Below are 25,299 nucleotides of genomic sequence, written 5' to 3' on the forward strand. Positions count from 1 at the left end.
CAGGATCACACAACAAGTAAGAGTCTGAGACCAGATTTGAACTCAGGAAAATGAGTCCATTGATTGGTCTTTTAATGTATTTTATGGATATCTTTTGTTTTTTCATTGGCTTCCTTTATGAACATATCCCAAGTAAAGCTGTTCGATGAAACCAACATGTCAACCACGTATGCGCTGTCCAACACCTCTCATCCCTCACCTCTGCAAGGAAGGGACGGGACATTCTCCTTTTTTGTGACGGTTGATTATTATAATCACAGTGTTCCACTTCCTTTTTCTCTCTTTTTTTTTTTTTTTTAATAGTTCTGTGTTTCTTGGTTTTCAGGGTTCTGCTCCCTCCCCTTTGTCTGTTAAGTCTTCATTCTATTTCTGTTTAACCTCGGGTGTATCCGTGCCTCGGTGAGAATCTAGACATATTGTAATGTGTGTAGGACCTTTCTCCCTTTGCTCCTCCAAGAGGGGATCTCTTGGTCATCTTTTTTAGGATCATTCAAAATGTAAAATGTTGGCACATGTTCTATAAATTACCACGATTTTGCTCTATTTTTTAAAAGGCAGCAGGGGCCCCCGAGTCTAGTATTCTGAATCACCATTTGTTCGCACGGAGCCAGACCCACCCTGCGCCCCGGCAGATGCCCAGCGTGGCTCGGCGAGGATGTTGGCAGGGCCGGAATCTGGTTGGTTCAGTCAGGTTAATTCTAAAAATCGTCTCCACCGCTTACTGGCTGTGCTCCTCCCCTCTGTATGGACTCAGCACCGTGGCTGCCTCTTGGACTTTACCTTAGCACGCTTGTTGTTCTGGGCTTTAGGGCCACTGTCCAGAGCCCGCCATGGATGTCAGCGAGCTGCGTACCTGCTGGAGGGCAGCTAGCCCAGAGGTATCAGTTCTCCGGTCAGAGTGCCAGTGCTTAATTGGGTGTGTAATTACATTTATGGAGAGGGTAGGCGGGAGAAATGGGATTTGTGTAAAAGTTAGTTTATATGAAGCATAAAGATAAAAAAGCAAGCATATATGTGTGTGTGCATATAAAATATAGATAGTGCTTTAAAACTTGCAAAGCATTTTACAAATGTTACCTCATTTGATGATATTATTAGATAAATAAAAGCCAGATGGGCGATAATGAGGGAAGCAGGAAGCCTAAGCTTTGATGCAACAGAGAGTAGAGCACAAAACATGTTCACTGTATATACTTGTCTACACTGAGCCAAGGAGTTAATGCCGGAGTTGCTCTTGTCTCTGCAGACAGACAAATAACAAAAGTGGGACTGGGTTAGACCAAGAGCCTTTACTTTCCTTTGAGGAGGGATCTGAAGGAGAGGCACCACATCCCAAACAGGGACAGAGCCCAAAGCAGGACCCTTCTAGATTCGTTTCCAGAGCAAGGAAAGGAAAGAGTGGGGAGTGAGGGGGAGGGCGTTGAGAGCCAGGTGGCCAATTTCTGTCCTGTCGCCCATTTGGATCATTCTCCAAGCCCATCTTAAGGAAGTTCTGTGTACAGAACCCGTGGCAGGTCCAGGGAAGATTGTATCTTTCCTTAAGGCAAGGCCCCAGTTTGCATAAAGGCTAGCAAGGGCATGAATCAGCAGCTCAGATTCATACTATTCCCTGATAAGTTCATTGGGTGGACAGATACATAAGGTCTTTGGGCAGGAGCCAATAAAAGGAGTCTTCTTCTTGTCCTCCTGTATCACTGATGATAAAAATAAAAATAATGATAATAATAGAATTTTCCTCCTGAATCTCAGCAGAAGTAACTGATTTGCATTGTTCCTTCCTTACTGGACAGAGTCCCCATCCTTCCTTCAGAGCCTTGTAGCTTTCTAAAAATGTAATGATACAAGGAAGGAGGCTCTATAAAGAGAGGACCTGAATTCACCTCTTGTTACCTGGGACATCTCCCTTGGCCACAGTTTCCCCATCTGTGAAAAGAGGAGATTGCCCGCAGGGCTCACTCCCTGGGATGTGATAATTCTGTGCCTTAAGCTTTTCTTTCTTCTCAAATTCAGGCCCATAATTTCATTAGTATAAGGAATTCCCCATATGGAAATCTCTTCCACCAAAGCATAAGAATAAGTTTCTTAAAATGGAAGAGTCTTCAGTCCATCCCTGTGATTCACACATGTGGAAATGGCCCTTGAGAGAGAAGCAGCTTGCCCAGGATCACCTGGGTAGGAAGTGACAAGGCTGGGATTCACACCTTGGGCCCCCGCTACTCGCACTGTCCCTCAGGGCCTCTGGACCATCGGTGGGGACTCACGGTTCCCATGTCTTGCCTCTCATATTGGGGTCCCTTTCACCTTCAATGGTCCTGACACTCTGGTCCTTAGATGCTTTGACCCCTTCCCTACCCCTAACTCCCCCCCATCCACTGATCACTGCTTCTGTGTAACCGGTCCTCAGATGGTAGATGTGCTACTTTCTACCTGGGGCTACACCCAAGGCTGGTCCAGTCTGATGGAACCCAGAGATTCTGGGCCCTGCCACCTGTATCTCCAAGCCTCGCCAGGCACCTGCTAGAATGAGGGCTTGTTGGCTTAGAGTAAAGCAAATGATGGTTTAGAATATCGAATCTTCTGCTTCTTAAAAAAAAAAAAAATACAGCAAAACCATGTCATTTTATAGTAAAGATTTGGAGGCCCACATCCAATGCTCCAATAGTACACATTTATGAGTAAGGTAGTCAGCATAATTTTAAAAAATCCCAACTGCATCCCCGATCTACCATCTTCATTTATTTTAACAGGGTAGCTTAATTCTAATCATGGAAGTAGTTTGCAGCTCACTGGCAAATTGGTTCTGGTATTTTTTTAAGCAATAATAGCAATAATAATGAAGACTCTAATCAGAGACCTCACCACAGATCTCTAATATCAAATCCTCATTGAAAAACAAAAGCGAGTCGCCCAGGTGTGGCCAAAGATTACTCAGCTCAGGGGTTAGCAAAATTACCATCGGCCAGATTCGGTTCCATTTAAATTAACCTTCCCCCGGTTTTGGAAAGCGCTGAGCCGTCAGTCAAAGCTTGATAAGGCAGATCTGTTGGTTACTGCTGGGATTTGTGATGACCAGGTTTAAATGGTAGCAGATTAAAGATCTCATTCCCCAAAATGATGTTGTTGGGATGAGGATGTCCTTTGATTAACTCATGACAAGAGATGCAATTTCTGCCGGTTGGGAATAAACATCTGCTGTCAGTCCAGGTTATCTTTGCCGAGCAGGGAGGTGAATGATGGCCGTTATCCATCACCTCACTTAGACTCTCCCTGAAGTACAGATCTACCGTAGATCTCGGTTCCATAAACTCCCCCGGCTCCCGGCTGCCATCAAGGGCACATAGAAGTCCTTTGTTTGGCACGTTGAACTGAGAGGTGAGCTCCTGGCCAAGACCGGCAAACAGTAAGCACATCATAAATGCTTGATAAATGTTGACTGGCTAAAAAGGCAATGTTTTCTTGGTTATCTGACTCTGAGAAATCAGTACAAGCGCCTGAAATTGCTTCTTAACCATTAACGCCTAAATTAGTCGACTGCAGTGTACGGCAGCGGGCCTCCTATTACTCCCCATCAAGATTCTTTGTGCCCTCGTTCAAATTCACTTTTCCTCATGTACCTGTAGTTGGTTCTGGTTCTGCTGCCCACGTTGCTCATTGTTCATTGTTTCTCTGGGTCCCTCATACTTGCTGCACTCAGTCACACACTATTATTTCCTACTTTAATGTGCTACAATTTGTTTGTCCATTTTCCTATTCTTAGATATGCGTGGTTCTCCCAATTTTTTTCTTCACAATTACATACAATGTTATCAAAATCTTTAAAAATAGTGCTCGCTCAGCTCTCTTTCAGCTCTCTCTATCTTCTCTCTGCTCTCTCATCTCTCTCAGCTCTCTCTCTCATTTCTCTCTCTACCTTCTCTCTCAGCTTTTTCTCATCTCTATCTCTCAATCGTCTGTCTCTCAGCTTTCTCTCTCATCTCTTTCTCTCTATCTTCTGTCATCTCTCTCTTTCTCATCTCTCTCAGCTCTCTCTTTCTCATCTCTCTATCTCTCTATCTTCTCTCTCAGCTTTCTCTCATCTCTTTCTTTCTCATCTCTCTATCTCTATCTCCTCCTCTTCCTCCTCTCTCTTTCTCTCCTCTCTGTCTTTCTCCCTCCTTTTCCTTCCCTCTCCTTTAAAATAACTTTTCATGGTATATTCCCAGGATACAATCATTGAGTCGAAAGGTAGTGTCATTTGTGTAACTTTTGTGGGTTACCAGATTGCTCTCCCAAAAACCTCTGCAAGCTTGAAATCTGCCAGCAGTAAAGGCAGGTCCACAATTTGCCATAATCCTTCCAGCATTAAGTTCATCTATTTATTGTAAAGCATTAGGTGGCACTTCCTGTGCTTCTCGAATGAATGAGTGAAAGCCGTGTGTCAGACACATAGCCTGCACCGGCCACTGGCTTTGATGAATGAGAAATAAGAGGTTCTCCCAGGGATCTCCCATTTGTCCATCGGGAGACAACACGGAGAGAAATGGCAGCCGAAAAGAGACCGGCTTTGTGGTGAATTCTCGATGGGGAACAAATTATAGTGAGTAGTGTTACAGTGTGACTAAATTAGATGATGTAACTAGGACAGGGCAATGAGGGCTTTGTGCCAGGGGCTGAAGTAGAGAAGATGTTGACTGCACTTGTGCTAATGCAGCAAACAGAAAGAGATGATGGATTGGGTAAGGAGCTAATCTCGGAAGGCCATGACAGCTTTCCGTGGTGCTTTACTGGCCCTCCTCCAAAGCCTTCTCCATCTAGGATGTGACTCCTCCTGCTCCCTCACCTGGGCTTGGGTCACCAGAGTTCACATGTTGCCATCACATTTTAGGGCTGAAGGAAATAACTGCTATTGCCCCCCTGCCCTCTCCCACCACATCCAAGAGTAAGGAAGCTGGGATTCCGAGTGTACCTGAGCCAGGGAACCTGTGGCCGTTCACCTGACTTGTCATGAAACAGAAGCCCAGGAGTCTCACCCTCTAGAGGCCACTGGGTGACCCATTGGCTTCCATGTTGGATTTGGACCCAGGATGCCCCAGAGTCAAATCCAGGCTATGTCATTAAACCATTACCTGCCTCAGTTTCCTCAATTGCAAAATGGGGATAATAAAAGCACCTTTCTTCCAGAGTTGTTGGGAGGATAAAATGAAATCTTTGTAAGAGTGCTTTGTAAACCTCTAAATATTATATAAATGCTACTAGTACTATTACTATTTACTACTATTGCTGCTATATTAAGTCCATGGGAGAATCACCTTCAGTAGGGAAGGTAAAGGCTAAATGATTTGCCAAGACTTTCCTGCCATCTGTAAGCTGCTTTTAGACTGGACTCCAACAGCAGCCTCCACAGGGCAGCCTCTACCCCCTAGTATCCCTGCGAGGGTCTCTCCCTCCTCCCCCCAAAATAGAACCCAGCTCCCTCTCTGCTTTGGAGGCTTCCATTCCAATGCCCACGCTCTCTCCTTTTTTCTCCTTTCCCCTCTCACGGGCCAGAGCTTCTTGGTCCAGCTCTGAGCATCCCGTGTTTTCTTTCTAAATCCACTACTAACTAAGAGGAGATTTAAGTGCAGTTACTCTGATGAAGGATGAATCATCCTTGTTTACCCAACGAGCCTAGTTGTATTTCTGTCCTGGGGCCTGTGGGCCTGGTGCTAGAAATCCCTGCTCCTGACACAAGCTGTGAGGCCTTGGAGAAACTGCTTTCCCTCTCTGAGGTCCCGTCTTCTCTCTGATGGTGATAATAATTATAGTCACCGGCAGTCAGAGACATTAAATAACTGGCCCGAAGTCACACGGCCGGTAACCAATCCAGCGTCGAGAAGCCGCGCTGAGCCGAGTCAGATACGCGAGCCAGGCGGTTTGTGAGCTCGAGATCGGCGTCCAAGCGTCAACTGCGACTCTTGTCATTAGTATTTGTCATCAGTATTAACCCGATGATCCGAGATGGCGGCCGAGGAGCATCCCCAGTCCCCGTGCTCGCCTTGCTGATTATTTACACTCCCTCTGTTTAATTATAGTTTGAGAATGAGATCATCACCAAGCTGGATCATGAAGTGGAAGGCGGCCGAGGAGACGAGCAGTACAAAGTGTTATTTGATAAAATGTAAGTGTTGATTAACAACGGGATTTATATCAGAGAGAGACAGAGAGACGGTAATTAGGCGACAATGAACTTTGTCACCCAGAAATAATTAAAATGTGTTAATAATGTAAAATATTTAAAATTACACCTCGCCTGAGCTTCCTTTCCTGAGTGTGATTACCAGAGGGTGTGTAATTATTTTTTCAGCCTTCTGGAACACTGCAGAAAACACAAATATCTCGCCAAATCCGGGGAAACTTTCGTCAAGCTGGTCGTGCGGTTGATGGAGAGGCTCCTGGATTATCGAACCATCATGCATGACGAAAACAAGGAGAACCGCATGAGCTGCACCGTCAACGTGCTGGTGAGTCCGGCGTTGCCCTGAGTGGGCCGAACTGCGCTTGTGGGGCTCCCACCCACTCTCTGGCTTTCCTGCCATAGGAGGCCACCTCTTCAAAGGCCCCTGAGTGGGGGCAGCCCCTCCCTCAGCCCTGGTCTCTGACCTCCAGCCTCCTACTACCTGGGCAAAGGTCTTGAGACACCCCCCCCCCGAGAAGGAGTAACCCCCATCTTCACCCTGGGAGAGGGGCACAAGGCTCCCGCTTCCTCAGAGTCTCCTGTGCCCTCACCTCCGGACTTGCCACATACTCTGCCCAGGGAAAGAGACCTTTTCTTCTCTCTGGAAAAACGTTGTCCCTCTCATGACTTGCAGAGGGAATTGCTAGAGATTCAGGCACAAACCAGGTGCAAAAAGGAAGCTCTTGTCTTCCCCCTTCTCAGGATACTCCCTGAATGAGCAGTGACTCTGTCTGCTCGCTCTGCCATTCATGTCAGTGGGGGAGTATTTGTCATGGTTGGGGAGGGGGAGCTTTCTGTGCTTTCTGCTGAGAAATGGCCCAAAAAGACCCGAGTAGCTCCAAGGGTTACTCTGAACAGACACAGTGGTTCCTTTCTGGATAACTGAGAGAGAGAGAGAGAGAGAGAGAGAGAGAGAGAGAGAGGAGAGAGAGAGAGAGAGAGGAAGGAAGGAAGGAAGGAAGGAAGGAAGGAAGGAAGGAAGGATCTATCTAACGGGAATTTTTGGTTTTCCAAGTCAGTCTGCAGCTGGCAAGGATCCCTTTCTCTGGAAGGGTAACAGCCCTGCTCTAGACACTCCTTCCACATCTTAGCTCAGGGTTCTCTATTCCTTCTCTGCCTCTGTCAGATTCTTCCGCTTCATCTCGATCCACACTCCACTGCCACTCACCTCCCTCGCCCTCTCCCACCATGTTATCACTGACCTCTGCTCCTCCAGATTCCTCACAGCCCTTGGTTTTCTTTCTCCAAAGTCGGTTAGAAGTTGAGTCAGGAGGTCATGGTCTGAATCTTGATTTTTCTTCTTCATGACCCTTGTGACTTTGGCCTCTGCCTTCTGGCTGAATAGTAAAAAGTAGCACATGAGTGGGGGCTCGTGAGTTTGAAGAGTCGGGCCCACGAGGATGCTGGGGCCTTTGGTGGTCTTGGAGGTCCTTTGCAATCTAACTCTGTGACCTCGGATCCTGGACCTTAGTGTCTTCATCTCTAAAATGAGAGGTTGAAGTCAGTGCCTTTCATTCCAAAGCTACAACACCATAAAATATTAAAGGATCAGCCAGGTTCTTTAATGACTGAATCTGCCTGTTTACTAGGCAGGTCCTTTTCAAAGCAGTGACCCTTCTCCTTAGCGTCTTAGAGACCACTGGCAAGGCGAACGGTCTTAGCTCTATACCCGACAAGGATTCTATCAATGTATTGGCTATTATCAGCCATTGGGTCATACCCACGATGCACCTCAATCAGTCAATTCACTATGTGCCAGACATGGCACCGAGCTCTGTGAATACAAAGAAAAGGAAAAAAAGGAAAAGAAAGTCACGGTCCTCAGTGAGCTCACAGTCAAATAAGAGACAAATAACTGAGCACAAAGAAAAATGTGTTTATATCATATTACATGTGACATGTAGAGATATTTACATCTGTATCTTCTGTGTGCAGAGAAGGGAGGGGTGATGGGAAGGCGAGCTGTTGGTTTTTGAGAGGCCTGGGAAAGATTTTATTCAGAAATTGTGACCCTTGTAGCAGGAAGGCAGAGGGAGCATGGGAGGCAGAGAAGCTTTCCTTCCCAGACAGTTAGCTCTGCCCCAAGGCTGCTCAGTCCCACGGAAGGCCTTTAAGCAGGGAAGAGCCCTTCATGGATGGTCCAAGTGGGACAGCCATGTATGTTCTATCGGTCTAGTGGAGTGGGCGATCCCCTGGACACAATTGTTTCCTTTCTGTCTTGTATCTTCAGCACCCAGCCCAGCACTTTACAGTCACTAAGGGCTTAAAACACGGTTTGGACTTCAGTAAGTTGAACTGCATGAGGTTGGGCCTAGAGAGCTCTCTTAGGTTTTGTCTTGTACCTTATTTTAGTTACAAGCCCCTACGGTTCCCCAAATGTCCCTTTTCACTTTGGCGGATGAGGGAGGAGAAACACAAAGATCCAAAGTCTAAGCCAAGGTCTGCCCCGGAACTGGTCTAAGTTTTGGCCGACTGGGGGTCCTACCCTCAGAGACAAGCGCCATATTGGATGCATTCTCTTTGGGGATCAGGGTTTATTGACATCACATATGCTCGTGACTGCCAGGGAGGTCGCCTTTTCTAAAACCACTTTCTCTTTATTTTTCAGAATTTCTACAAAGAGATCGAACGAGAAGAAATGTACATAAGGTTTGTATGGCGTCCTGTACTTGCTTGCAATTGCTGGAGAGCTGATATATGGATGGCACCCCGAGCCGGTTGCTTTAGAAATGTCCTTTGGCAGCGGGTCATTAACCTGAAGGGTCCTGAAATCCCTGCACCCCTGTCAGGGTCAGACCTGGCCCATAGGGGCCCAGCCGTTCCACTTCTGGGCAGCTCCTCTGGCCCATTTGTCTCCCTCTGCCGTCTTGAGCAAAAGAATTAATGAGTTGTGTCCTGTAAGCCCTGGCACCAAGGACAGGAAATAGGGGCGAACAGAAAGGGCAACGCAATGAGTAAGAGGAACTGGCGTAGTGCCGTCTGCTTGGCAAACCAAACACATGGCACTTGTGAGCACGGATATAGTCAACACGGCTGCGGAGAGGACGCCGAGCCTGGCATTGAATGCCCTCCTTAGATAGTTCAGAATTGCGTGATCCTGAGCAAATCCTTTCACCCCTTTTTATCTTGTTTTTCCTGTGTGAGAGGAGGAGGTTGAACTCTGTGGCCAGTGAGATATCTTTGAGTTCTAACCGTGTAATTCTGTAATCTCCCGAATCCTACAACAATGCCCTGTACGGACGGTTATTATGTCTATAGTGTGACAGATAACAAAATGAAAACGTGGAAAAATTAGGCAACTTACCCAAGTATATCAAAGGTGAGATATAAACCCAGTTCTTACTAACCCCAAGTCCGGTCCTTCTTAAACTTTTACTACAACAACAACATCATCCTGTATGGACGGTTACTATGTCTGTGTGACAGATAACAAAATGAAAACGTGGAAAAATTAGGCAGTTTACCCAGATTAAGTAGATCAAAGGTAGTATATGTCAGAGGTGAGATATAAACCCAGTTCTTTGCTAACCCTAAGTCCGGTCCTCCTTAAACTTTGTCTAATGGATCCCATAGTTCTTCAGAGTATTGATCCTTTTCACATGCACTTTAAGAAAAGAAATCATAAAAAATATTTCAAACTTCAGCTTTCCTGGAAACATTTTATTGTGCTTTTTTTTCCCTTAATTCATATTTCTTTACATTCAGCCAAAGTCACTTTCAGGAGATGTGTTTTCCATATGAATTAAATCAATCATGAGTTTCTGAAGGAGAGGAAGATGGCTCTTTCTGCAGAAACTTAAGTTGCTCAGTCTAAAAGCCTCCCCCTCCCCTGCTGCAGCCTTTCAGCGGGGCCCGCTAGTGTTGCGAGAACCTGGCAGTGTCACCACTGAAAATTTTTCATTTTCATTGATTTTCAACTCTGGAGTCAACAGAAAATTAAGAAATCACTTGAAAATGGAACTTGAATTTTATCCGTCTGATTCAATTACATGAGGAAATTGTCTGGAAAAGGTGGGAATGAACGAGACGCTGATCATTTTTCAGCAAGGTCTCTGGGGAGCATTCTGCCTGCCTTAGTTTGGTTCGTTTTGTCGGCTTGACCTCTCACCCCGCCCCCACCCCCACCCCAGATCCCACCAGGCTGAGACCAGGCCCGGACTGGCCAGGGCGTGCCCTCCCTCTCCGGGCTGGCTTCCCTCTGCCCCTTCTGTTCTAAGAGCTTTCCTGGCGTTGGGACGTGGGCGCTCTGCCGGAGAGCCAGGTGGGTTGCGTGGTGTGGAAGGCTGGGCGCCCACCGCTGACAGGACACAGACCATCGGGGCCGCCTCAGGACTGACGGACGCTTTGTTGTCTCCCAGGTACTTGTACAAGCTGTGTGACCTGCACAAGGAGTGTGACAACTACACGGAGGCGGCCTACACCCTGCTGCTGCATGCCAAGCTGCTAAAGGTGAGCTCCTGGGGAGGGGCGCGGGCTCCTGGGGAGAGCGTGGACTCCCTTAGTCCTGCCAGCCATTCTGGGGGTTCTGGGGGCCTTGATTCCCAAGGCTGTCCAGCTGGAGCCGGCCGGGCCCTCTGGCAGAGAAGCCTCCACCTGGGGCAGTGGCTCTTGGTCTCTGGTAGTGGCCAGACCCATTAAAGGGGATGTGCTGCTTACATAATGGCCCCCAAAGGCTCTATTTGGTAGAAATGTGCTGGGTTAAAGGACCCCCTTTCCTTCTCCACTTAGTCCAGCTGTACAAGGGGCAGACGGAGCTGGTCGCCATCCCAGCTGTCAGCATTGACCCCCAAAGCCCCCTTATTCCAGTGCTCATGGAGCTTGTGGCCGGTGGGACACGGCAGTAGCCGCCACCACTTGCGTGTATGTGCTACAGGGCCCCCATCCCCTCTAGCCCCTTTGGCCCTCCATTAGACCCTCTGCTGGAGGGCACCAGGACTGCTCTTAGGGCTCAGCCAGTCTTGCCTTCTCCCACCACCTTCTCTCCCTCCTTCCTTTCCCTTCCTCCAGCTCCCCCCTTAGATGAGAAGCTCTTGGAGGGCAGGCGCTCTCCTTGGCTCTTGGGTCTCCAGCATTTTGTCCAGTGCCAGCACTGAGGAGCACAGAGTGAACATTTACCCACCGTTCGCTGCCAGCCATCGTGTGCCGGGTGCTGGATCTTCTCGGCACAATGTTCCGTCTCCATCCCCTTCACCTTTGTGAGGTTCTTCTTCCTCACTTTCTGGCTCCCTTGAGACAGTTTGGCTCCGCCCGCTCGAGGCTCCCCCAGCTGCCAGGGTTTCACTTCAACTGCTCCTCATTCCCTCCACACAAGCCTCTGCCCCTGTCAGAGTGTAAGCTCCTCGGGCCTGGGAACTGTTCTCCCTTTCTTTGTATCCTCAGCACTTACAACAGTCTCTGGCGAATCAAAAACGGTTAAAATGGTTGACCCACTAACAAATTAAATGGCTTGTTAGAAACCAAACATCAATCTAAACATCCGAGGTTGCTTATTCAGCATCTACATGCAATTTTATTCATTTTTATGTTTATGCCCAATGCAGAATCTGGCACATAGTAAGTACCTAATCGATGCTTATTGATTCACTAAATAACTGCATGGTCTTTTCCTACCCTACATCCATGATCCTCATTGGTGTTTGCAAAGTTCCTCTGTCTGTAGAGTCTAGTTAGTCGTCAAGAGTCCCAATAATAAAAGTAGCAACAAATGTGCCGGAGCCAACAAAATTAGAAACAGATCTCACCCATTATCTGCAAGGCTTTCGTGCCTTCAGCTCCCAGTCACAGCATAACAACCAATTCTTTTTTTTTTTATTAAAGCTTTTTATTTTCAAAACATATTCATGGATAATTTTTCAACACTAAGCCTTGCAGAGCTTTGTGTTCCAAATTTTCCCCTCCTTCTCCCCGCCCTCTCCCCTAGATGGCAAGTGATCCAATACAAGTTATACATGTTAAAATAGAGCAAACCAACCAGTTCCAACAACACAAACACCAATGACCAGAACGGGGCAGTCATGAAACGTGACATTGTCCCCAAGCCTGGATTCAACAAAGGAAAGAAGGTATCAAGGAAGAATTAAGTCAGGAAGAGGAAAAAGAGAGGGACTCCATGGTCACAGAAAAACGTCATTATAGGCAAATTCCAGAAATTATACTTACCACTAAAGCCGAGCCCAAAAGCAGCCATTTGGCCTCAAATGCTTTTGCAAAGACACGGGTGGACTTTGCCAGGATTTTCAAACAGCCCTTTTTGAGTCCTGTAACTGACCACTCACCAAAGAAGCATTGGACGAACGACCGTGTCCTGCTGGTTTGATGGCAGAAATGGAAGTGTTAATGATGGAAATTTGGGACTAAGTCATTGGCACTCAATTAAGGTTTCTCCTTAATGATCCATGTAGATGGTGAAGGGAAAAGGCACACGTGCTGTGACTCATCGCTCCAGGCGGTAAAAGTTTAGGACCTGGTACCTACCCAACATGGTGAGGACAGGTGCCCACAATCCTGGACCAGAAGTTCTTCGTCTTCCATGGACTGACAGAGACAAATTTGTCCTCAAATTATCTTAGAAAGGATGGTAACTACATTAGGTCACATCCGTTATCACAGACCAGTTGCCCTCAATTATCATGACCCAGCATGAATTTGTAAAAACTGAAGAACTTAATTTTAAAGAGTCATCTCAGAACTCATTAGAACAATAAAACAAATAAGCTCGTCTTTCATATAAAGAGTGGGCCAAAACCATCAAACTCCCACTGGAATAGCATGAATATAAATCTCCCCGTCTTCTTGTCTGCTATTAGAGGGGGTATCAAGGAGGCTTCCAGTGAGGATGCTCTTCTACTTGAGCTGACATCCCTAATGTCTTGTTCAGTTACAAAATGCTTTTTTTTTTTTTAATCCACTTGTACAGTAGCATATAAACCATTGGCCATTAAGGAATAATCATAGGATAATATCTTACTCTGAGATCATTTGTATTCAAATTCCATCACAAAAAGAGGAAAACAAAGTAATAACAGCAATAATAAATGATTTTTATGGAGGAAATGGGCACACTTAAGCTGGAATTCTGAGAAGCCCCTTTGAATAGGAAAGCATGGATCCAATTATCAGAGCATCTCTATCCAAATAATAATTCCACAAAAGCCAGTATCTACTCCAACCACCAAGAGTAAACACCTTCATCCACAGCGTTGTATGGAAAGATTGAAAACCTTTCAGGTCCTACACACAGCCCCAGGAAGTACATGCATCAGTCCCTGGTGCAATAAAAATAGGAGGAAAAGAGGAGCTTCTCAGGATTACCCTGAGGGACAAGGATCACAGACTTTTGTGGCAGAAACCACTTGAGAAAGTTCTTGGCAATCTGGGAAAAAGCATTAAAAGTTGACTGGTTTCACAGTGTAAAACTTGAAAGCAATTTTGCCCAGTGATAGCTATCAAAAAGAAGCCCCTCAAAAAGAAATTTGAAATGCAAAAGCCTATTAGAAATTCTAAACACCCTTAATCAGTGATGGGAAGCCAAAGTCAAAAGGTTAATGTGATCCGAGGAGCCAAAGCAAGAATACAAAGTACAGAATAAATAACTCAACATCAATTGAAATGTTGCTATAGAGGTTTGAGAAATGGGAAGAAAATGGAAAATTCTGGTTCTCCAGGTGGACACAAGAAGTCCAACACGAGGAAAATGGGAGTTTTTCATGCGAGAAACAAAGCTTTCACCCCATTAATATAAGGAACAGTGGAAAGAGCTCCAAACCACGAATAAAACCTCATTTGTGTCACCTGCAGGCTTGATGAGCTTAAGTCAATGAATCTGAAAGTTAAGCAGAATAAGGCCTTGAGGCAACTCCTTTGAAGACACTGTTACAAATGTGTGTTGAGTCCTTGACTGTTCCTTGCTCTTGGGCTAACAACAGCTCAGACCCTGCCTTGCCCTCTCATCCTTAAGGCCCGCATGTTTAGCACAGAGCCCAGCCCGTGGCGGGCGCTTAATAAATACTTATTGACTGACTGCTTGTCTGCACCAAGGATTTGGAGACTAACTATAGACCTCTTTGTGAGAAGACATCATTTCCGATGCAGATCTCTGTCTCCTTAATGATTAGAAAGATTTCCCATGTTTCTTTCCGTTTTCCCCTTTGGAGGTACACAAAAATGGAAGGCTTTGCCACTTTGTCCACAGAAAACTTGAGGCAAATTCAGTGGTTCCCCTTTCCAAAAGCTACAAAGGCCTCAGCAGAGCCCCTGATGCCCAAATGGGTCCCGGCCCAAGGCTGCCCTCATCTCTGTCGGGGATGGCTCATGAGCAGCAGGGTGTGAGGGAGCTGGTGAGCCCTGGCGTGGGACGTCGCCGTGATGGCTGCTGCGGTACCCAGCCTCCCCATCGCGGCCGTTCCCCCTCACAGCCCACAGACTCGGGACGAAGATGGGAATACAAATTGTTTAGAAGGAAAATAAATGAAATCATATTGGAAGAAGTCGTGCGCCCTGCCAGCCCTCTCAGGGAAAAATGTCCCCGTGGGTTTGGATATCCCATGTAAATGGGAACATAGTCCACGTAAGCACACTGTCCGTGTATCTGTCTGTAGATTTGTGTGTTGTGTATGTGAGAGAGAGAAGTGGGACAGTTCAAAGAAGAACTTTTCTACGGGTCGATCTGTGGTTGACTGTTGCCATCATCGTTGCCATCACAGCAGCTGGGATCTCAGAGCGGCCCTGATCCGGGCATTTCATTTGAGGCCCTGGAAGGTTGAGAATATCCTAGAGTATTTAATGAGGGAGCCTGATTCCCCATCCTGCACTGGCATTAAACCCGGTGCTTGCCGTCCGGGGAATAATGAGGGAGTGCGATCCCTGTCCCACGCTGGTATTTCACCCAGTGTGCAGATGCCCGGCCATCCAGGGGATAATGAGGGAACCTGATCCCCGTCCTGCACTGGCATTCAACCCGGTGCCCGGCCATTGAGAATAATGAGGGAGTGCAATCCCTGTCCCGCACTGGTGTTTCACCAGTGCCCAGCTACCTGGCCGTCCGGGGAATAATGAGGGAGCCTGACTGGAACCTGGTTTCCACCTGCCCCTTCCTCCCCAAGATAATGACGTGGAAATGTGGAGGCCAAGGAAGGAGCATAATTTACAAAGATAAAGGTTTCAGGAGCCGTGTCTGACACCAGCCATCACCCTGGGCGGGCAGGGGGCCTTCCCCGTCCAAATTTCAGTAATGACCTATTTTGGAGAACACAAAGAGCTCCTGTTACACCAGGGAAATTAAAATGGGGTTGAGGGTCTCCCAGAGAGGCCGGTGGCCGGAGGTGGTGCCTGAGGAGCTCTCTGGGCCATCCTGACCAGCCTGGTCGGGCCCTGGACCCTGGATCTTCTGGCTAGATGGCCTCATGTCACTCCATGTCTCTTACACCCTTAGGCCTCATAATTTGTCGTCTCTATGCCTGGCGTATGGCTTCCAACGTGGAGTTATAACGCTTAATCAACTGTCTTCAGAGCAGGATCTTTATTCTGTTAGGAAAAAGATTCCCCGGGTGTGATTAGGCCATTCTCACTGACAGAGACGCGCTCCGAAAATAGTCACCTTTCCTGATGAGGTAATTTGTGTGCAGCAAGAAAAACAAGCCTCCTCCTTGCCTGCAGTTGGCCTGACCCGGATGTTTTCTCAGTGGGGGCATGGAGAATCAGTCTTCCCCCCAACACACACAAGTGATTTCTAGAGATATCACTTAATTGGGCCATTTCTCTCATTTATCTCTCATTTGCCCCCTCAGGGGCTCCCAGTCCATGGGACATCATACGGGACTCCTGTGTGTCTGTGGGCAAGCCCCTCCTTCCCAAAGAGAGGGGGCTGGGGGCTCCAGGATTTCTTCCAGCCCTCCCTCTGGGCTCTGTCACTTCCTCTGCATCTGTACAATGGAGGTAATGTCAGCAGCAGCTGCCACTTGTCTGGAAGAGTCAGTGATACCTTTTTATCCTATTGTGGGAGGCATCCCCTTCCCAAAGGGCTTCAGGCAGAGACCGGACCACCCCCAGGTGATATGGGTGTCCATCAGGTACCTCCCTCCCTCCCAGGGCCAAAGGGCCACCATCCTGTGACATAAATCCCTGCTTAAAAGTCGGCTCACCCAGCACGGTGGCCCTCTGCAGGGTTGCGAGCCCTTTAGTCACGGGCTTGTAATGATCCCCATCCCCATGACAGTCAGTCACTGCCCCTCCACCCCCGGAGGGCCCATTTCAGCAGAAGTCCTCTGGGACTTTGGATTAAGGCCAGGAGCCTTCCCTTTGGGGGGGGGGGGGGGCATTTGGCCACAGGTGAACGTCCTGCTGATGGGATCAGGGCTCTGAACCCCTCCTGGCCTGGAGGTTGTGTCTGGGAGCAGCTGCACAGCCAGCGACCATTAAGGCTTTTTATTTATATACAATTCTATGCATGTTTCCATAATTATTATGATACACGAGAAAAATCAGGTCAAAAAAGAGAAAAAAAAACAAAATGCAAGCAAACAGCAACAGAGTGAGAATGTTATGTTGTGGCCCCCACTCAGTCCCCACAGGCCTCTCTCTGGGGGCAGATGGCTCTCTCCTTCACCAGCCTGAACCAGCCTGAATCACCTCGCTATTGAAAGGGTGTTGGCTATTTCCTGTAGGATTGAGAGAGAGAAGGGACCTCAAAGATCAAGTTGTGAAATCGTGCATCCAACAAGCATCTAAGCCAGCCTCTCCCAACAGGCCCTGGGGGTACAGAGACAGAAACCGACCCTGCTCTCAAGGAGCTTCCATTCTATTAGAACCCCCTAAAACTCTATAGAGATTTCAAAACCAGGAGGAGGCTTGATGGGTCTTTCCTCTTAAGCCCCACTAACATTTTGTAGAAGAGAAAAGCATCTGGCCCAAGGTCATCCATCCCCTTCTGCCTGCTCATACACTCTAATTTGGGCTGGCATCTTGCCAGGAATAATCTACCTGGTCTCCCCACCTCAGTTCTCTCCCTACTCACCTGCCAAGGCAGTTTTTCTAAAGCCTAAAGCCTCGTTCTAATGATGTCACATTTTATTCTCCCTCAGAAAACTCCACTGACTCCCTGGTTTTTGGGGGGATCATGGGGAGAGTCTTTTGTTTGTCATTTAAAGTTCTTCCTACCTTTGCCACCTTCTTGCACTTACTTCCCCAGTGTCTCCACAATTGGGATTTGTCTGGTTTACTCACACTTCTTTGGGAGGCTCTCCATCTTCCCCTCTGCATCCTGGCTAGGAGGCTCTCCATCTTCCCCTCTGCATCCTGGCTGGGGGGCTCTCCATGTTCCCCTCTGTATCCTTGCTGGGGGGCTTTCCATCTTCCCCTCTGCATCCTGGCTGGGAGGCTCTCCATCTTCCCCTCTGCATCCTGGCTGGGATGCTCTCCATGTTCCCTTCTGCATTCTGGCTTCCTTCAACACAACTCAGATCTCACCTTGCTCCCAAGACCTTGTTCACCTCTCACTTCATTCCCACACCGTTAACACATCCCCTCTGATAATTTTCCTTCTCCTCTCTCGCTGTCTTGGATGTACCTGGTTGTTTGCCTCCTTTCTGCCATTAGAATGGAAAGCCCTTGAGGAGATTTACTGGTTAATGCCTTTCTTTGATCCCCAAGCCTGCCACAGTGCCTGGTACATAATAAGTGCCTAACAAATACTTCTCACCTTGGGAACAGAAATGTCTTTGGGGAACTGGGCAGTAAGACACCAAGAGTGGGACGCTATTTGGAACCTGGTTGAATGGCCAGGCCCAAAAAATGGTCTCTGGGTTTTCTCTTTGGAAGCTCTCTCCTGGGTAGCCCTGGGATCAATATCTAGTCCAGGACTATTTAACATTCTTATCATTGACTTGTGTAAAGATGTTCACGTTTCCATATGACCCGAAGCATCTTAACACTGGCCTGAATTTAATAAGACAGAATCTAATAGAAATCAATGTACACTTTCACGCTGAGGATCAAAAAGTCAATTTCACAAAGACAAGATTTAGACAAAAGTTTGGCCGAAATGATTGGAAGTAGCCGATGGATTACCCAGCACGTGGTGGGACTAATAGAGGCTGGTTGCTTAAGTGGATAGATTCATAATTAGTACTAGTTCAAAACACTGGCTTTTGAACTTATACTTCACTTTTCTGTTTGACTTCTTCCCATTCCTACTAATAGTTTAAACTCTCTCCAAATGCCTTGGAGTTGAATTATTCACCCCATATTTTCACCCATAGAAATACTCAGGGCCTAATTTGGTCTTAGCCTCCCTCCCTCCCTCCCTCCTTCCTTCCTTCTTCCTTTTTTCCTTGATTCATTTTCTTTTTGTCATTATTATTTTTTAATCCCACTCTTTTCATCCCACTTCTAATCCTCTCACCCCTATCGCGAAAACCCCAGTCAGACAAATTGCATCTGTCCCACAAGCCATGGCTACAAATGTCTTAACTCCTTCTGTGGCCTGAGTTTTGTGCTCGAGTTGCTAAAGAACATGTTGAATTGGTAACAATGGCAGGAGGCCCTTGCCATCTTGTACCTCATTTCTTTACCCCTGAACCTTTCCGTTTTTTCCTCTTGTTTCAGTGGTCCGAGGAGGCCTGTGCTGCCCATCTTACTCAGCGGGATGGCTACCAAGCAACTACCCAAGGTCAGCTCAAAGATCAGCTGTACCAAGAAATCATTCACTACTTTGACAAGGGCAAGGTAAAGACCATGTTTCTTTTTTCCTTCTTCTTCTTCCTTCAAGCACATGTGCCCAGAACTCAAAGGAAGCTTCTCAGCTTCCTCTCAAAGGAGGTGGACATTGGCTCTCATTTGCACGTGGCTTTGCCTTCATGTTCTATGTATGGAGTTTAAATGTAGAAATCCTCAAAAGCAGAAAACATCCTCATTGTTAAATGTTTGGCTGTAGAAGAATGAGCCATCCAGTTTTGAAAAGGTATTTACAAGGAAACCCAGAGCTGGAGGAATCCTTTGGAGGTCATTCCCAGTGCCTGTCATGGAATCCTCCACCTATTTACCCATTCTCTGTTGCTGAGACTAAAGAACCCTCTGGTATGTGTGAGGATGACTCACCGGCACTAGCAGGTTTAGTGGGCCCTATCCCACTGTATTCACTGGTGACCTTTTACCTACCTGATGTGGGGGGGATTCCTGCTCCAGTAGGTATGGCCTGGAATTTCTGTGGACTTGTCATGTGGGTCTGTGTTTTCCACAACATGTGAAACAACCAAGCTGAAGTTCCTGACAAGAGATGCGGCTCGTCAACATGGTTTGGGGAATGAGATGTCTATTTTTCAGTCGAAGCCAATTCCACTTTTTCTCCACTTGGCAAGTGTGCCCATCCCTGGGGACTGTCCAGCCCTGCTTTCTGACACCTGCTCACCCCCAAGTGCTTTAAGACTTAGGCCCAGATCAGAGGGAAGGGGTAATCTCAGCGTGAAGCAATGTGTCAGGCAGATGGAGAGCCTAGGGAAGTGGCCGGTGCCATGGATAATTAGGTACTTAATGTATTCCTGTTAATGGTGATGACTGGAAAGGCTGAGAGAGCTGGGACTGAGCCTGAGGAGGTGTGCAGAAGCAGGAGCTGAGGCAGGCTTATAGGCAGACCAAGAAGGCCCAAGACTTCATTCGGTCAGCCCACCTGGTCAGCAGGGGGCCACCACGTTTTGGAGGATCTGTCAGTCACAGAAGGTGGGTATCCGTGTGGGGAGCAACTTCTGCAAGGTCGCAAGATGCCCTTGACAAAAGTGAAGGAAGAGGAGGGGAAGAAAACAATGACTTGGATTAACAAAGAGATTTTAGACCCCAACCAAGCAGTTATGGAGATAATCCTTAGCAATGCTTGGAGCACTAAAGAGAGGTGAAAAAATTCCCAGAACCAGCCTTGATGTCATACAACATCCCACTGTGAGTCATCCAAGGATAGAGCTCAATGCTCACTCTTAATGTAGATGGCTACAATTGTGCACTGAATACAAAGAGGGAGAAGAACCGGTTAAGTCCTTGTTCTGGCCGCTTCTGCCCATTAGCAAAGGCTGAGGTTCCAGGTAAGCCCTCAGGAGGGGCTAAGTGCTGCCCTGAGGACTTGATCACCATTTCTCCCATAGACTAGATTTCAGGAACAACCCTTCACTGTCATGTTGTATTCTCTTGCTAAAAAAGATTGAGGCTGCTGGGCAAAAGGCAGATTGAGGAAACAATCTCGGCCAAGAGCTATGATATACTAACAAGGTCACTTAGTCTAATCTCTTTTATGGATGGATAAAACAGGATCCAGGGGAGTTAGGTCACCTCATGCACAGCACCCAAAATGGAATATATTTAAGGACATGGGCATTTATCTGTGCATACTTGTTACTGCCTGAGAAAATGGAAAGTGTTTGGGGGGTTTCACTAGAACACATGCAAGAGCAATTCATTGCTACAAGTTTCCTTTGACATTATTTAAGGCTGCCTGGATTTCAGAACAGATGATCCTCTTAATAAAAGGCCAGGGTAGGGAGATCTGAGGCCATCGCTACTATTGAACCCCACAGGTACTTACCATTGATACCTAGGGCAGTGGTGGAAGGGGCCCTAGATTTGGAGTCTGGGGAACTCCAGGTGACCGTGGGCAGCCCCATTAGCCTCTCTAGGTCAGTCTTCTCCATCAGTCAGGGCTAGGGAGAGAGGTGACGTGGTCAACTTCTTGGGCTCATAAAGAGTTATAGCATCCTGTTCACATGAACCTCCTTCTGTTCTTTCAATGGCAACTCAATTCAACCAAATTAAATTCAGCAAACTCTTAGTAAGTATCTGCTCTGGGATGGGCACTAGGGATGCAAAGAGCAAAATGAAACAACTCCTGCCCTCCAAGGGCTTACATTCTGCTGGCGGGGGACGGAGGGATAAAATGTAATATGTACAGATAAGCCAATGTCAACATGTACAAAATCCATCCTTTTCTGTTCCACTGGGTGAGTGGAAATGCTCATTTTACTTGGTGTGGGTTAAGTTTGTAATTAAATAATGGAAATAGGGATAATATCATTTCAGGATCTGTGAGCACTAATAGTTTGAAGAGGATGGGGATACACGTGATCAAGGCATAAGGGACCTTATGGGACCTCAGATGGACCTTGAAAGGAGCTAGGGTTTCCAAGAGGCAGGAATGATGAAGAAGGGTGCTTGTGGAAGAGGGACCTTCTGCATATAAGCAAGGGATGTTTTATGAAAGGAAAGGTCAATAGGTTGATTTAGCTGATATTTGGGAGTGCTTGTAGATTAGGATTTATGAAACAGTTAAAAGATTAAATTGGAACCAGTTATGAGTAAATTTAAATTCCTGATAAATGAGAGTGTGTGTGTGTATACATATATATGTGTATATATATATATATATATATATATATATATATATATACACATATATATGTATATATAAAACCACTGTAACTTCTTCAGCAGAAAATGAAGTAGTCATAGTTGTGCTTTAAGGACATTCAGCCAGAAGATAAGTAAGTGAAGGACACATGGGGAAAGGAGAGAATCGAGTAGGAAACCCATTTAGGAGTGGACAGGAATAAGGGCCTGCTTTAGGCCAGGGGTCTTGGGAGTGGAGAAGAAGTCACTGCAACAGCCAGAATCCATCAAATTGTGGCTCTAACTCAGCCCTCTGGAAGGTGCTTCTTCATTCTCTCAGGTTCTCTCTCTTATGAATGATGCTCTGTTCTTTCTCCATTTCCCCCAGACCAAATCATTCTTCTATTTTTGCTTTTCCACCATCTGAAAATGGATGGATTTGCTCTTAATCTGGCTATTAGTTTTTTAATCGTGTCCTTTGTAAACATAAAAGGTCATTTCCATCTGCTTTCCTTCTCATCCTTTTTCCATCTCTCCCTGCTTTACCGATAATTACCTTTCATTCCCTTTCCATTCTATTTTACCGTGATTTTCCGCTTTCTCGCCAAAGCTTTCTGTTCCCTTTTCTCTTGACAATCTAGCATCCTTTGCTAGAGCAGCTCAGAATTGTCTTTACTTTTTTGTGTTTGACTGAGGCCTAGTAATTTTCAACAAAGCCCTTAATCCACGGATTCCACTGAAAATCGCTGGCCTTCTTCTGTACAGCAATGTGGGAGCAGAAAATAAGCTATTTAAAAAAAAAAAAAAAAGGAGAAGAAGAAGAAGGAGAAGGTAGTTTTATGATAGTGGGGAAGAAAGCATTAGCCAGTGTTAACCCACCTTTAAAATCTAGAAGCAGGCAGGCAGCAGGCATAGAGAGGGTGAATAATTTATGACCTAAGGAGCAGATTAAGCCCAGCAACTGTTTTCCACTCGAGCAGAGCAGAGTTCCCCCTCCCCCAGATAGCCGTTGCTTTCACAAAGCTTACACATCATTGGCTTTCTCCAAAGGAACAAGAAGACAGAGAGTTCCTGTTATTTCCGGAACTAAATATAGAAGGTCAATAACTCAGTTGCAGAGTTAGTGACGTGGGGGAACTTTTTAGAAGTGGAATTTTCAGGAATTCTGAGTTCATGATTTTACATTAGTGATCAACATTGGGAAAATGTATTCAGTTACATGGGTTTCACCCCTCCCATCCAATCCATGAAAACTTGATTAATTGCCTACTGTATGCCCGACATTATACTAAAGACTGAAGATAGACACTTCCAAGGACTTGTAGTCTCTACCCCAAAGAGCTTAAAATCTAATGATATTGACCAAGGACCAACTTGGGGCTTTCACGTTTGACATGCCCACCCCCAAATTTCTTGAGTTTATAAATTGTCCCAATGGTAATGATATTAATCAGGTTATTTCTAAAAGCATCATTGAGTAAAGGGGTTTTGCCATCAGCGTACAACAGGAATTTATTAAGCATCCACTATGGACATATGTACCTTTATTGGACATTCAAAGAGGATCCAAGACGATCTGGCTGGGGAAGGCACCTAAAGCTGGGCAGCCCAAGAAAAAAAGGGGGGGGGGAATAAAAAACTTCCTGTAGAATGAAGGGTTTGAACCGAGTCTTGGAGGCAACTAAGAATTCTAAGATAGAAGGCGCATCTCAGGGAGAGGAGACAGTCTGTGACAGGCCTGGAGTCAGAAGGTAGAGCACAGGGTGTGAGAAATGGCCAGAAAGGTCAGTTAGCAAACATTTATTAAGCACTTGATGTATGCTGGATAGCCAAGAAAGGGAGGAGATAGCCCCTGATCTCTTCCACTGCTGCCATGTTGTGGAGGGACGAGGCAGCAGAGTCTGACTGTAAAGACTGGGGCTGGGGAGACCTTGAGCCTGGGCCTGGTGGTGGCCTGTGAGGTGGTGGAGGAGAAAGCTGTCCCTGGCTTGAGCCCAGGTGCCGTTCACAACGTAGAGGCTGGGTGGTCAGGGGCCCAGGAACGGACCATCTCAAATCTAACCCAGATCAGGCAGTGGACCCTTTTCCCCTTGCCCTCATGCTAAGAAAGGTGAATTGAGTGTTTTGGAGATTTCCCAAGCCCTTAAACCACCACATTCTCTCGTTTGTCCCCTTCAACCAGCCCGGGAGGCCAGGGATTTGGCCCCATTTGCTCTGACCTCATTATTAATGGTTTGCACTGAGGCATGGAGGCCATACTGCACCAGATTTTCAGCGGTCACAAAGCTGGTCTGGGTAGCTGACACACACGACAAGCTAATGGGTTACAGTATTAGATGTGAAAACATCTTGATATTTATTAAATGCCTGCTGTGTGCCAGGAACTATTCAAAACACTATAGGAAGGGTAGAATTCTGGGCTGAATCTAAGGGGGAATTTGCTTGGGATTGATGCAAAAGCTCCCCTTATGTTCAAAGAATCAACTTGATAAATATAGGATCATCTTATGGACCAGAAACCCAAGGCTTGGAAAAATTAAAGGGAGCCGGCTCTGGTGGCCCAGCTAGGGAGCGCTGGAGGAGGGATTCTAAGCCAAGACTTTGGTGCCGTTGGGCCGACTGCCCTTCCCGGCTTCCTGAGCCTCAGCAAACCTTCTGACCCCTCAATCACCAGCTTGTAGAGACGTTTTAAGTGATTATAAGTCACTTCCTGACCCGAGTGGGATCAGTTCATTTCTGTCCAGTCCTGTGAGCGGGGGTGCTAACCCAGGAGGTTTTTCCTTCTCAGTGACTGGCGGGGTTATCTCCTGCATCATTAATCCTCCGTCAGAGAGGTTTCCTGAGACCCGGCCCTGTGGGCACAACCCCAGGTTTTTCCCAGAGGCTATGACTTCATTTTAGATGAACTTTTCAGATTAAATTATAGGCTTCTCCAAAAAGCACCTCATTTAATAATCAGAGGGAGTTTATCAGAAATGGATGTAATCAAAGCTTTCATTTCCCACACAGCTGGGTGTGTGTGTGTGTGTGTGTATGTGTGTGTGTGTGTGTGTGTGTGTGTGTGTGTGTGTTGGGTTGTGAGGCTTTTTTAAAAATTCTATCCATTTTAATGCTTAAAGTTCTAGCAGACAGTCATGGGACACCTCCAGGTTCGGGCTGACAAGCTCGGGCTCTTGCTCTTTGGCCTCCTGTTTCCTCAACAAAGTCAGAGAAATGGGCCATGGGGGCTCCGAATCACTCTATGACCCCAGTCCTGGAGCAGAGTGAGTGCTCTCTCTGGCTGGGCTTGCGTGTCCAGCAAGTGACCTCCAGGACTGATGAGGGTTTGTGTTTGATTGAGACCTAGTTGATATCTTATTTGCACACGGTTGTATCCCAATTAAATTGTGAACTTCCTTCCAGAGGACAGTCCCTGTCTTTTACCTTTCTTTGTAGCCCTAGAACTTAGCACAGTGCCTAGCATGCAGTAGGTGTCTAATAAATGCTTCTTGACTGACTGGCTCAAGATTTAGCCCATCAGAAAAGTTGGAGGAGTGCATTCCAAGCAGAGAACATAAGTGTGAGCCAAGATGAACCCAGGGAGGTGAGGTAGGAAAAACGGGTCAGGTGAATGATATTTGCCTTTGTCTTTTAACAGAGGATCTTGGCCAGGTAGACCTTGACAAGATCTGGCTAGATTTAGAAGAAGCATTTGACAACATTTCTTGTGCTATTCTTGTGGACAAACGTGGAGAGACGCTGGTGAG

The 25,299-nt window shown here is 46.7% G+C and overlaps 1 protein-coding gene across 1 annotated transcript in view; it reads left to right on the forward strand.

Moving 5' to 3' along the window:
* Positions 1-25,299, forward strand: part of DOCK1 (dedicator of cytokinesis 1) — a 445,579-nt gene that overhangs the window by 381,347 nt on the left and 38,933 nt on the right. The window contains 5 exon segments of the mRNA XM_031957020.1: positions 6,051-6,136; positions 6,323-6,479; positions 8,802-8,842; positions 10,552-10,642; positions 18,794-18,913. Coding sequence (XP_031812880.1) covers positions 6,051-6,136; positions 6,323-6,479; positions 8,802-8,842; positions 10,552-10,642; positions 18,794-18,913 — 495 coding nt within the window.

This window comes from Sarcophilus harrisii, chromosome 2 (assembly GCF_902635505.1).
Source record: "Sarcophilus harrisii chromosome 2, mSarHar1.11, whole genome shotgun sequence".
In the NCBI taxonomy this organism is placed as follows: Eukaryota; Metazoa; Chordata; class Mammalia; order Dasyuromorphia; family Dasyuridae; genus Sarcophilus; species Sarcophilus harrisii.